This window comes from Solea senegalensis, linkage group LG2 (assembly GCF_019176455.1).
Source record: "Solea senegalensis isolate Sse05_10M linkage group LG2, IFAPA_SoseM_1, whole genome shotgun sequence".
Classification (NCBI taxonomy): Eukaryota; Metazoa; Chordata; class Actinopteri; order Pleuronectiformes; family Soleidae; genus Solea; species Solea senegalensis.
Genome location: NC_058022.1, coordinates 3,128,374 through 3,142,716, shown reverse-complemented (window position 1 = coordinate 3,142,716; position 14,343 = coordinate 3,128,374). Strand labels below are relative to the sequence as shown.

The following is a 14,343-nucleotide window of genomic DNA, read 5'->3' as shown; positions in this document are numbered from 1 at the left end:
GGGTGAACGGGCTCCAGCTCCAGGTCCAGATGTTTTGACTCGCTGACTTCAGCAATTTCTGACCTTAAACATTTCCATTTGTTCTGGTGATGGGCTCATTGTCCAAATTTAGAGTTCCTTTGAAACTGAAACATGCACAAAAAAGTGCCACAGTATCTGGAACAAGCTTTAATGTAGATGTCAAAGCTCTCAGATATCGGACCAGATGTCGCTCGCCTTCAGTCCAATTTTAGTCCAATTTTAGTCAGACTAAGACAGCAATTTGGTTTTTTTAATGTCTTAATGTAAACACGTTAGTCTGACTAAAATTGAGGTAGTCTTAGTCGGATTACTCCTGCATGTATACACTTAGTCGGACTGGAGTTGGACTTTTTGGAATTTCCTCCCCGGTTTTTGACACTCAAATAGTCCGACTAAATCATAAGGTGGCAGCACCGTGTCAGACATATGCGGCCAATACATAAATCTGCAAGTTGGCCGATTGCCTGTCTTAGTCTGACTATGGACTCAGCTCATTTAAATTGATTGTGAGTGTTGAAGAATGTTCATTTTAAAAGTGACCAATACTCTTACAAAGTTAGGTGAGGTTAGGAGTTAGGGTTATTATTAGGGCGAGAACAAAGTTTTGATTGCTGTTTCATGGTACCATGATACTTGAGACTTTACTAGTGCAGTACACAAATTAAATTTCTGTGTTCTAGGGTTTTTTCGCTGTTTTTTTTTTCTTCTATTTTTGGCTCTGTGAGAGGGGGGGTGGAAGCGACTCTCATATCTGCTGATATCTCTTGCTTTTATGACCCAAACAGTGTCAAAGTTGGCAGAGCACACGCCGGTGCTCTTAGTGAGTCACCTGCCAAGTTGGAAGCCTGTTACACAAACTGTTTCTGTCTGTCCAGATAAGTGTCCAGGGTGTGACCCTGCCTTTTGCTCTATGTCAACTGAGATTGGCTCAGTGAAAAAAGAAAATGTGTTTCATTGACTGTTTGACGAGTGAAAATGAGACTTAAATGGTCAATAAATAAGCTCCCCTATAAAATAATACTAAAAGTCATTGCAAAAAGTCCTATTCAAAAGTCAACATACATCATGAGCTGAGTACTTTGACGGGAATGTCTATCAAACTAAAATATTAACTACAATCATTGATATTTTTTAAAGTTATTACTAAGTTGTGCCACCTTGAGTGATACCGGAATCTGGTCTGGCCCCTGGACTTCCAGGAGAATCGACAAATTCAATATTCCTTTTCCTCCTGAAACCAAAATTTCAGTTTACAAACGTGACTTTTATGAAGAGACCATTGAGCAGAGCAGCAACAGAAAACAGGACAATGAACTCATTTCTTTCTCCGATGTCTTCAAAACTTGACTTTTGCCAGACACGTGAAATTTATTCCCTTGACTTCTTGATCTCGCCACTCATTTGTTTTTTAAGTCTTTCTTCCCCTTTTCCTCTAAACCAAACCTGGTCTGATTGATGTCTCATCAGTCTCCAGATTCCTTGACCTTTTCATTCTTTTTCATTCTTTCCGCCCTAGTGATAAATTTATTTGTTGTCATTTTTCACCGCCGTCCTCCCCCAGAAAATAAATCTAAATCAAATTCTTTTTGAATCATCATCTTTTTTTTCTTTCTTTTTTTTTTAACTGACATTAATTTAACCTTGCTGGTGTTGTTCTTCTTGGAGTGTTTTCAAAATAAAGGCCCCCGTGCAGCATCTCTATCCTAAAACATTTATTATGACGCATATTCCAAAGGTGATGAGTTAATATCAACAGCAGCTGTGTCCGTCCGTCCGTCCGCTGGGTTTTTGTAGCAGCAAATGAGCGCAACAGAGCATCGTGGGGGGATTGTGCCGTTCCAGTGCTGCCGGTGGAGAGTGATGGAGTAAAAGAAAATGATGCACAGCTGCCGCGCTGAACATTAACCCCTAATAAAGTGGAAACAATTATATTATTTCTTCTATTGGACAATGGACAAAAAAAGTCACAAAAAATAGACATTCTCTTGGATGAGATGATTGTTTTTTTCTCCCAGTGGGAACATCCTATCTACCGTAATGACAAGTATATGGGCGCAAAGCTCTATTTCTCTGCGTCCTGGTATCCATCCGTCCGTCTTCTACCGCTTTATCCTCCACATGAGAGTCGTGGGGTCATAGGGCGAAAGGCGGGGTCACCCCCTGGACTGATCGCCAGTCAATTTTTTTTGAATTCTCTAGATATCACAAACGTTCTATAGGAGTTACTGTAAATCATGTTTGTAAGAGTTACAGCATGAAAACACACCATGTCTTTATAAAAATACACCAGTTATGTCTCCACCTGATGTCAAACTGCTGTCTGCTGCTTAGTTAACGTCTACTTTATGGTTTGTTTATTTTTGTGTGTGTTTTTGCATTAATAAGCAGTTGGATGTGTTGGGTGTACCTAATAAAGTGGCCAATGACTGGGTGTTGGTTCAGTTTTTGTAACACAGAAAGTTTTATTTGTACAGAAGAATATCCTAAAGGTTCAGTGGGTAAATCAGATTTCGAATCAGAAGTTTGGGGGAAAGAAGGCTTTGTTACAAGAAGAGAAATTAGATTGACATACATATTTTAAAAAGGGCATAAAAGAAAAGAATAGGAATTATATAGTAGTGAAACATCTAGGGCTGATTCTTTATAATTAAAATAAATGTTCAAATTTTTTTGTGTCTTAAATGTGAATATTATATAAGAAATCATGAAAACTGTGTCATTTTGGTTTGTGGACATTTGAGAACATCATCGTGTCCAGGTTTGCTCGACATTGTTCAGCATTTTCTGACATTTTACAGACCAAACAAGTACTTAATTAACAGTAATTAAACGGCAGGTATGTTGGCCTAAATTGGAGGTGTCAAACTTGCGGCCCGTGGGCCATATGCGGCCCTCCAATCAATACCATGCGGTCCACCACTTAATATCAAGTTATAATGAATCATAAATATGTTTTTATTGTGAACTACACACTGTTCCATGACAACAAAGACACTTTTATTGTGAAATTCTATGAAATATCGTTCTGGCGAAGGTTAGGGTTTGGGTTATCGACTGTATACTAAAAAAGTTTAACTTGTTTTCACTTGACCGGCCCCGTAATGACCAGAGTAGATTCTCAGTGGCCCCCAGGTTATTTGAGATTGAGAGCCCGTGGTTTAAACAGCAAGTGAATGAAATTAGATGGATTGAATTGAACTGCTGTGTAGAAGAATAGGTCGTTGAAATGTGTAACAGCGTCTACAGTTGCCAGAAACTGCAGATGAAACGATTCCCCTTCATTGATTTACGTTGATACTGTAATCTAGCTTGAACATCAGGACTGACATCAGCTCTAATCTCTGCCCCCTCCTCAATGGGTGTGGCTTCAGTGTGGTGCGGTTACAGTTACAGTCCTGCGAGGTGGAATTCCGCTCCAGGAAAAGGCCGAGTTCCACTAGAAAGACTTTATAGTTCCTTACAGGAACCGGAGCTGGAGTGTTGAGCAGAGAAAGCTGCCGCACCGCAGCCGGAGCCAGCGCTGACTCACCATCACTTTCCTGTCAGAGACGAGATGTAAATCACTGCCCTGAGAGAACTGTGTCTGCACGTGTTTGCGTATGCGTGTGTGTGTGTTTGTGCACTCGTATTTGTTGCCTCTTTAGGACTGCTTTTCTCGCATAAACAGTAGTCCTCATGGAGACCAAAACCTGGTCCTAATGAGGTAGAGCCTCATTTCTGAGGATCTGGTTAAGATTTGAATTGTAGTTATGGTTCAGGTTAGGGATAGTGCTTTGTTTAGGCTGTCCAGATGAATGGTAACCAATGCAGTGTCCTTAAAAGGATAGCAACACAAACCTGTGTGTGTGTGTGTGTGTGTGTGTTCCGGGTATTCCTCTTGTTGTGACATATTGTTCTTGTGGGGACATTATAAACGATTGCATTTTAAGGTGAGTAGATGTGGTTGTGACCTTTTCTGTCATAATCACTGACCTTGTCAGGACCAGTTGTCCTCATGGAGACCAAAACCTGGTCCTAATGAGGCAGGAGTTTGAATTGTGGTTAGGGTAAGTCATTAACCAGTTATGGTTATGTTAAGGATACTGTTTGGTTTAGGTTGTCCAAATGAATGGCTGTCAATACAGTGTCCTTAAAAGGATAGCTGCACAAACCCATGTGTACGTGTGTTGCAGGTATTACTCATGTTGTGGGGACCCAAATTTGTTTACACAGTCACATTATGGGGACTTGTCCTCCTAACAGGTGAAGACATGTTTAATGGTAAGGTTAAGGTTAGGACAGTGGTAATTATGATTCGATTAAGTCTCCAGGACAGGAATGTAAGTCAATGTAATGTCCCCTGAAGTCATGGAAACCAGACTATGTGTGTGTGTGTTGAGCCCAGCAGCTTCCTTTGTGTGTTAAAATGACAAAAGCTGTTTCCTCCTTGAACAGTAATGGACAAATGAGTCTCCCTCACTGTTTTACACTGTGGATGTTGGCACCAGACGCTCGTGTCTCTGTTCTTGCTTCTTTTTTTTTTTTATTTCCTGGAACACAAAGCATGTTTTCTTTTTTTTCCCATTTCTCTTCTCAGTCATTTATGTTTTGATTCAAAGACGCACGGATGAATGTGTTGTGGAACAGCTTCATCCGCAGTCTGCGACCGAATCGATCTCCATCACTGTGGAAACTTGTCTGTTTGGACGAATCGTTAAAAAGCTGAGGCGGCTTTTTGTGGCTGTTTTAGATCCATTCCATCAACATGATCAATCAGCGCGAGCAGCCAGACGATGTTGACTCGTGTCCAAGTCGAGTTTACAGCAGCGTTGTCATCGGCTAATTCTCTGCTGAGATGGGAGGATTCTGCAGACCTTGTTACTTATTACATATTAATCCTGTAAAAAGTAACACTAATGGACTTATTAGTTGGTCTGAAAAGTAATTATATAAATAACTAGTTATATTACAATAATGTCTGGCCAATAATTTAATCATACTATATTTTGCAGTATGAATTTCTTCAGTATATGTGGATAAAATGTTTATATATTGCACTTCTTGAGGTTTAATATTAAAAATCCCTTTGTTTTAAGTTGTTTTACCTCAGATGTGTGAATTATAAATCATTTTAAAGTGACAACTTAAAGGTTTCTTGAGGTTTCACTCAAAAATCAAGTCATTTATCATTTGATATTTATCTTTTGGGACTGAATCCACTTTACTGAAATGAAACGTTAGCCTTTAAATGAGCTACAATAATGGCAGCCTCTCAAAACAAACAAAAACGATCTTTCTCTCTTCACTTTTTCTGTTTTATGCCAATTCCCTCTGAAGAGACTTGCCGCGCGTTCATGTTATCACAAGATAGCCTCTAAATGACGAAAACAAACCTCAGTCTAGTAAGCTAGTAGCGTGCTAAGCTAGCTTAGGAATCATAATAGCTTTACTTCTTTGAAAATGTCGTGCCTTGGACTTCATGTTATTGGGTAAAATAACTAAATTAAAGCAATATATTAATAACACATTACTGACCATCAATACTGTCAGTGTTAAAACTGTTAATGGCCAAAATTCTACACAAAGTAACAAGTAAAAATGCTGACTCACCTGTTAGCTTAACTGTTAGCTCCACCTAAGTGAAGCAGCAGAGACACAACAAGAGTTCAACCTACTGTGACTATAACGTAGTAATAATAATAAAGTTGTCACTGTGCTGCCAGCAGGTGGCACTCTGCCCTTGACTTAGTTTTCATGTGTTGATGTTGTCTGGCCGTGTATCTAGATTGGTCAATTGTATGTCAAAGCTACAGGCTAATTCCTGTTTCGTGGCACAATTGTGGCTGAATTCAAAATGGCTGACTTCCTGCTCATGGTCCCAATGGACTTTTTGGCTCGTTTTGGTCTGCAACATTTTTTCCCCAAGTTTGGAGTAATTTGGTGCAATTTAGCTTCAGCATTGTCCTATTGGGTTTCACCTTAGCTAGCGCGACTGAACAATTTTGCACCAATTTTACGTATTACCCTTATTTTATAAAATTTTCCTGTCAATGTTCATCCATTTTCACAAATGTTAATGACGTCGACAACATTTTTTTATTATGTATTTTACATATAAAAGCCCAACAAGGGACTGGATTTGCTATAAACTTACTTTAGCTTCATGTTGTGTCTGTTAAAGTGCATTTTCCCTATTAAATAAATGCATTTAGATGATTAAAAATGTGGAAAAAGTCTCAGCCTTGTCTGTGCAGTACAAACATTTCTTCTTTTTTTAGAAAATGGGACCACATAACTAATAAAAATATCAAATAGACTTAATGTAAGCACCACATGTCATGACTCCAACATTAAGGGGGGATGATTATTATTATTTTTCTTGCCAATCGTCTACAAACAGCACCACAGTGTTTGTATAAAATGACATATTGTTCTTGGAAAACATGGTTCCAGGCTGTAAGCATGAAGGAACACATGGCATTTTGATGCATTTTCAAACTAATAAGTCTCGAAGCAGCGCAGATGGCAGCGCTCGCTCGCTCAACTACAACTAAGAGCCCAGAAATTAATCAAGTCTTGAACGTTGTGCGTATTACATTTGCTTTCCCACATGTTGAGTGCATAATATTTGTGGTTAAGGGACTTGAAAAAACTTTTCCCAAACACTCTGTCCGACAATCCGTCTTTGTAGCGCGCTGGTTAAACCACATCGTCAAGCGCCAATCAATACGTTATCTGTGTCACGTGGTCACACGAGCCAACATTAAACTGATCCATCAGATTATTGACCTTGAGCTTGAGCGACTGGGTTGTGGACGACCGCGCGACGCCGACGACCTCTGAATGTGATCTCATCACGGGCTCTGATCAAATCTCCCATGATGCATTTGAAAGCTGATGGTAAAAATAGACACGCTATTGACAAATGATTGGATTTTCTTTTTCCCCCACCCCAAACTTTATGAAAGGAGTGATGGATACAGCGTGAATATTAAAAATGACTCCTTCATTGTCGACCTTTCAGAGCTTTAATCTCACGGAATACAAAGCAGTTTTGCCATAAAAGTGGAAGAATATATCGTAAAGTCAGCTTTTTTTTTCTCTTTATACTGAGTTACATTTCGCTGACTTCGCTTTTTCACTGTGGAATATTCTTGGAATCTGTGTGTGTGTGTATATACCTGTATGTATATAAAACATATGGATGTTGGGAAAGTAAGGACATTATAAATTTAAAGATATTTTTTCGGCCTAAAACTGGTAGAGTTAGGTTAAGGGTTATTGTAAGGCTAAGTTGTAATAGTTAAGGTCAGGTTAAGGAAAGTCTATGAAAGTGATGATTTACAAGAATATTTGTGTGTGTGTGAGTTCTTGTATTTGTCACCTTGTCAGGACCAAGTCCTCATGGAGACCAAAACCTGGTCCTAATGAGGCAGAACCTTGTTACACACACACACACACACAGCAGGACCTGGGCATTTGGGCTTGTTTTCCATCGAGACAGAGAGAGATTTCATAACATGACAGACGGACGACCACATGAACCGAGGGGGAAAGAGAACAGGGGGATGAAATAATGGATGAATGGAGCCTGGATTCCTGTGAACACACACACACACACACACACACACAGATGCCTTAAAAGTGCTTTGTATGTTGGTTTATGTTCCTTCTGAGTGAAATGTTGATCTGATAACTGGATGAATGTGAATGAAGGTTCTCTGTGTGCGTTTTGTCCTCCAGGATCGTTGAGGACTGAAGGCATCAAAGCATCCGACGTCCTCCCCGTGTTGAAGGAGAAAGTCGCCTTCGTGTCAGGTGAGTGTCGGACTGAACCAACGTTCAGAGATGAAGCTCCAGAAGCTCTGTCTGTCAGCTTTTGCCTCTCACTGGGTTTGAAGTGTGTTCCTCGAGGTTCTACTTTAAGTAGACCTGGGACGACGAGAGTCACACAGATCAACACATTGCAATAAGCCATAGTTACAGATACTTTGCTTTTCCATCAGTGCTAGAACCTGGTACTTTTTTTTTTAGTACCTGCTCTGGTGAGGTTCCAAGAGAGCTGAGCAGATACTAAAAATTATAGTTGTTCCGATTCCGATACCAGTATCGGAAATGCCTCCGATACTGCCGAAAATGTTGGCATTGGTATCGGCGAGTACTGGAGTCTAGAGCTGCAACTAACGATTATTTTCATAATCGATTAATCTGTCAATTATTTTCTCGATTCATCGATTAATCGCTTGGTGTTCAGAATATCAGAAAACCTTAAAAAATGTTGATCGGTGTTCGTCAAACCTGGAAATGATGATGTCCTCAAAGGTCTTGTTTTATCCACAAACCAAAATGATTGACTTTTAATGATTTCTTTGCTCTGCAGAGCAAAGAAAATATTCACATTTAAGAAGCTTAAACAATCGGAAATCTGGTTTTAATCATGGAAAAAGCATCAAAACGATTATTCCATTATCAAAATAGTTGCCGATTAATTTAGTAATCAATTAATCGTTTCAGCTCTACTGGAGTCCATGCACCGATCCGATACCACGTAATTTATTAAAGTTCCGTAAGCTTCTTCTTCGCCGCTCTTGAAACAGTTACGCTGCGCTGTTTTAGGGGTGTGAAGAAGAACTGATCACCCGACACCTGTAGACAAGGAGCTAACGTATTTACCAGTTAGCTCCGTTAGCGTTGTTAGCTGCGTTAGCGCGCCTGCAGTCAAACTGGAGCGGCCCGTTTATTAAACGAAAAGAGCAGCGCGACGACTAACCAGCGCACCTGTGTCCTGCATTAGCGTTACTTCAGAGACTCATTTTAACAATCTGGAGTCATGTAAAAATGATGTCACGCGCGTCCTTTCCCCGGTCGGTCGTCATGGAAACACGAAGCGAAAAAACGAATAAATGGTGTCCATTTGCTGTATTGGTTCATGTTTTACAGAGGGTTTAACCTGAGCCAAACCTTACCACCAACGATAATTATATCACAGTCATGCAGGCGTAGTATGATGTATTTATTTATAACACACTGGTATCGGTACTCTGTATCGGCCGATACCCACAGCACAAGTATCGGCAGGGCCGGCTCTTGGCATAGGCGATATAGGCGGTCGCCTAGAGCCGCCTATATCGCCTATGCCAAGAGCCGGCATAGGCAATCTCGCCTAGGGCACAAAATTAGGTAGAGCCGGCCCTGAGTATCGGAATCGGTATCGGAACATCTCGCCTAGGGCACAAAATTAGGTAGAGCCGGCCCTAAGTATCGGAATCGGTATCGGAACATCTCTACTAAAAATGTGACATCGACAGACTGCCGGGCACTGGATTAGTCAGAGAGTGTCGTCACTGGAAGAGTCGTGAGCTGCGACGTCCGACGCGAGAATCAAAGCGGACGATGAGCGAACTGTAGATCAGTTAAGAATACTTCCCAAAAACCTCCCGCGTTACTCTCCAACATTTATCTAAAACCTCAATATTTTAACAGGGGAGTCTGTTGTATTTAGTGAGAGCGCTGCCGAAAGCCGGCGATCTGTCGCGAGCCGAATCGCGACCCGCTCAGTGTCCGGTCATGCTGGAAGTACTGACCGATTATGTCAACCAGTCGACTGATTCTAATGATTCAGTTACACTGAAAAACAACTGCTTTACAAGTCACTGACAAACAGAAACTAAACTTATTTGACAATGGTTTGAATCTAACAGACGTTTTTTATCTTAATTTAAAACGTTCTCCAACGTTTTCCAGTTTGGACACAGCTGCCCGGGGGGGGTTGTATTTTATTCCAAAACAATGACCTAATGAGTTGCTCACTCTCCACACGTCCTCCCACGGCTCTGTGGAGCCTGCGTCCTCTCACAGACTCACTGTACTCACTGTACTCCGTATCAGTGTGACAGCCGTGAAAACCTCCAGGACTGCAGGAACGATCAGGGACGTGGACCAGGAAGCAGGCCGAGAAAATCGCCACAGACTCTTCACACCCTGCACATCACTTATGTGAACTCTCTTCCCCCCCCGTGTGCGCGCGCGCTGACCTCACTGCGGGCCAAAACAAAGCGCAGGGGAGAAGCGTTTCACTCCGCAGGCCGTCACACTCACAGACACTCAGCCAGGTAACGTGTTTTGAATCTGGACAAACAAGGTTGTGACGTCGCCGTTTACCTCAGAAGACGAACGACTGACAGAGACGTCTGTGACAGAGGACGAGTTCAGACGCAGGTCGGACGGAGCAAACACATAAAGTAAATGATCTATGCGCATAAATAAAGTCTTCAGTGCTTTTTTGGCTCTTATTTTGAAGCCCGCGTGCGTCCCCTGCACTCCTGATGCGCCGCGATGACACGAACCACTCACTCACTCAGCCTGAGACAAATCCACTGTGTGTCCCCAGAGTTAGAATTAAACGTGGAGAAGGATTCTGGATCTCACACAACTGCAGCTCTGCTGTAACTCAAGGCCACATCCACAGCAGCACTCCCTTTTTTCTTTAATAAAGCATTCATCTTTCTCTGGATGCGCCTGTTAGCCACATTATCCCACGTCTCCCGAAACAAAGACGTTTAAAAGTAATAGAAATAGAGATCTGGACTAAGTTTACTGAGTGTCGGACACTTTTGAGGAGAGATGAAGCCGTCGCATCAGTGCAGCTTTGCCCTCTGATTATTTTCATCATCGACTTGTTTGGTCCGTAAAATGTCAGAAAATGTTGAAAACCTGCTCAGTTGTAATGATTTCTCTGTTATATGGAGCAAAGAAACTATTAAATATTCACATTTAAGAAGCTGAACAATCAGAAAACTTCTTTGAGCCCCTTAAATCGGTGAATCGACGATCTGATACTGACTTATCAGGCTTTTCTCTTTTAATATTATAACTTTTCCAATTGAATTTTAGCTCTTTATCAATAAGATAGATTTACATGTAAAATATCATGACAAAAAACACTTATTATCCTTTTTATAATATAATTTCTATCAGTACGTGATCTTTTTTTATGTCTAATTTTCATTAATTAATTCATCTGTAAACAAAAAGCTTAATGAACACTTTCAGTTTCACGTAGATGTCAGTAACACTTTATTAAATTAAATTAAATGAAACAACTGCAAAAAAAATCTACTTCTTCTCATTCCTCTCAAATTTAATTGTTCTATCTTTAGTAGTTGACTGTTTTTTTTTTAAATGCAACACATAAATGTTAGAAACAATTCACATCCTGAGGTTCCCGTCCTTTAGATGATTTATTAGAGAGTAATAGTTCATATTTTGATGCTATAATACAGTATTTTGAATCTCATGTAAATATTTAACAAAAAAGTTAGTTAAATAGTTTCTGTAAGTTCTATAAAGTCAATGCTGAAAACTGTAAGTTAAATCAATATCTTAATTTAACACATTTGAAATGTTCCAAATGCCCCAGGTTGTTGTTTTGACTTTCTTTGCCTTGAGTTGCCTCGCTGCTGAAATACACCAGGAGAAATAACTTTACCTCGAGTCTAAAGGTTTTGTACTCGGACGTGAAACAGACCCGATCTGGATTAAACGTCAGACCCTGATCACAGAGTGTGACGTACAGTAGAGCTCATAGAAAAGCCCCAAAACTGTATTTATCAAAGTGTCACTGATGATGAAGAGAACGACTCCTTTCCTTCTGTGTTGCAGTAAAACGTGCACCAGTGTAAAAACACAGTCAATCCATGAAGAGCGAATGGGAGAGAGACCTAGAAAACAAGTGTGGGTGAGAGAGAGGGAGGGAGGGAGAGAGAGAGGGAGGGCATGTAAAAGGCCGAGTGCCAACAACAATCTGTCATCCAGATTCCTCCTTAGATTACAGAAGCATTCTTCCTCTCAAATCACACACACACAGGTTTGTGCAGCTATTCCTTTAAGGACGTGCATTCATTTGGACAAACCTGAGAAAACTCCTTTAGAAAAATGAGGTTCTGCCTCTTTAGGACCAGGTTTTGGTCTCCATGAGGACGAGTAGTGGTCCGGACAAGGTCAGTATATTTGTGTAAGAAAATGGGTCCTAAAGAGGCAACAAATACAAGTGCATATACACACACACACACACACACACACACACACACGCACAAACAGAGAGAGGCTGTTTCTTCATGTCTGAGTTACAGTTTCATAAACAGAGTGTGAGATGTGTTCTTTACATTCATCTAAGCAAAACATCGACACACATCATTTGTCACAGGATAAAGAACACACACACACACACACACACACACACAGAAAGAGTGTGTGTTCCAGATTGCTCCATCTCCCTCACACGACGATGATAACACTGATAAAATGACGTTAAAACTGTGAGATTAAACGCAATGATCAGATGAGGTGATTCGATTTGGAGATTATGATTTTTGGCGTCGATGAGATGTCTGCTCTGTGGACCAGGTCACGATAATTTTTTTGTTGGGCCACTTGGATTCAATTGGTGGGCTGCATCTGGCCCACGGACCGCATGTTTGGGACCTCTGACCTCTCTAACGTTCTTGTCACGACCCGATCTGTACCGGAATCCTGATCCGTTCTATGAATGTACAAAGTTTGGTTACTTCCTGTCAAAACCCTAATCCCGACCGTAATCCCAGAAAGAGCCTTCATAACAGGAAGTAGCCGCAGTATCGCACATGGGTAGAACAAGTAGGGTTACTGTACTACTACTGCTGCTGCTAATCCCTGCCACTATCGCCACAACACCTACTACACCTCTGTGAGTCTTTAGCAGTGTTATTTACCGTTGCTCGTTGAGAAGTCCAGTTGTTAGGAGAACATGTCATTGTCATTGTCCAGAGCTAGTTCTCAAGGTCGGCTCCAGCACGCGCCTCTGGTGTCAATCAAAACATGGATAACGTTGGAGCCGAGAGCCGATTATTCCAGAGAGAGTTTGCTGTCTTCCTGATTCTAATGAAATATGTCATTGGAGCGATGATTAAATGTGTCATCTTGAGGACTGATCTCCAGAATGTGTCAGGCAGTGGACATGACTGTGCTGATGTTGCCACTGTTGTCCTTGGCCCGAGTGTAGCTTAAATAACTTACTTCAACTTAACTCATCGCAGACTCCGGGGCCTTCGTCTCTGCTCAAACGTTGATACCAAAACCCTTACACTGCAAACACACTATAGCTACAGTCAGAAAGTTCAGGAGCAGTTTCCTAATGCTAACATTGTTGTACTGAGCCAGTCGTCGAGGCGGCAGCTGTACAAACAGTAGGATGCTCGAGCAGGATAAGATCGTTGTTGGTGGGGATTTGTTAAAACGGGACTTTTTCATACCAAACTGTTCCAGGAATTTGGGGAATCCAATGGGAAGCTCTCGTGAGAATGTTCCGCCATGTTTCTTTCTGCTTGCAACAGTCAAGGGACCAAAGTAGGTTCATACCTGCAGTGTCACGTCTCGTGGGACGGGTGGTTGAAGCCATGGTGCTGCATCGGCCCATGGGTTCAGCCAATTAAACACGGGTTCCTTTTGAATTGTAGGAGCTGACAAGTTTATGTCTATGAAGGTTCTTAGTCGTCTTCAGTAGTTAGCTGTAGGTGACTGGACTTGTTTGAGTTAAGTTTGAAGAAGTTTCAAATGTCTTCTAACTCAAATTCACTCACCTTCAGTGAACTACCAAATATTTGATGATTTAGGTCCTAGATCTACGATTGTTCCTAGTTCCTTTCAGGTGTGGACGCTCCAAAAAGTGGCTTGTGTCCCCAACAGTTCTGTAGAATTGCATCTGTTCTGAAAGCGCCTTCGAAATCGGGGATACGGGGATACCTTCGAAACACATCATAAGACTATCATACTGATCATGTGCTTCCATGTGCATCCACAGGAGGGCGAGATAAAAGAGGAGGACCAATCCTGACGTTTCCTGCCAGGAGTAACCACGACCGGTTAAAACAAGAAGACTTGAGGAGGCTGGTGACCTACCTGTCTACTGTTCCCAGGTACACACACGTTCCCATCAAACACAATCTCAGTTCTAGCACTACTAGACTACTTGCAACTCAGCTGTCTTGGATCCTGGCCAGAGCAGGTACCAAAAAAGCACCAGGTACCAGGTTCTAGCCCTAACGGATAAAACAAAAAACCTCGAGTAGAGTTGAGTCAAGTCGTGCTAGAACTCTATCATGGAAAAGCCAACTTGCAGAGTCCATGTATTCTAGGAGAAAATCGATTTAAACTCCTCCTCCATAGGTGTTGCTCTAGCTCTCTGTAAGCTAGTGCATATCAAATCAATTACCTTTTGACCTTTTACGTCTCAGACAAACAAACCGGCAAACAGTGAGATGGAATATTTAGTTCCTTCAGCTGCCCAAGCATGAAGGTCGCCTCATC

At 41.4% G+C, this 14,343-nt stretch overlaps 1 protein-coding gene across 3 annotated transcripts in view; it reads left to right on the top strand.

Annotated features, from left to right (window-relative positions):
* kalrna (kalirin RhoGEF kinase a) overlaps window positions 1–14,343 on the top strand; it is a 156,054-nt gene that overhangs the window by 39,796 nt on the left and 101,915 nt on the right. For all 3 annotated transcript variants that reach the window (XM_044050535.1, XM_044050524.1, XM_044050544.1), the window contains exons 2-3: window positions 7,744–7,818; window positions 13,838–13,952. In XM_044050535.1, the coding sequence (XP_043906470.1) occupies window positions 7,744–7,818; window positions 13,838–13,952 (190 nt within the window). The remainder of the gene's footprint in view (window positions 1–7,743; window positions 7,819–13,837; window positions 13,953–14,343) is intronic.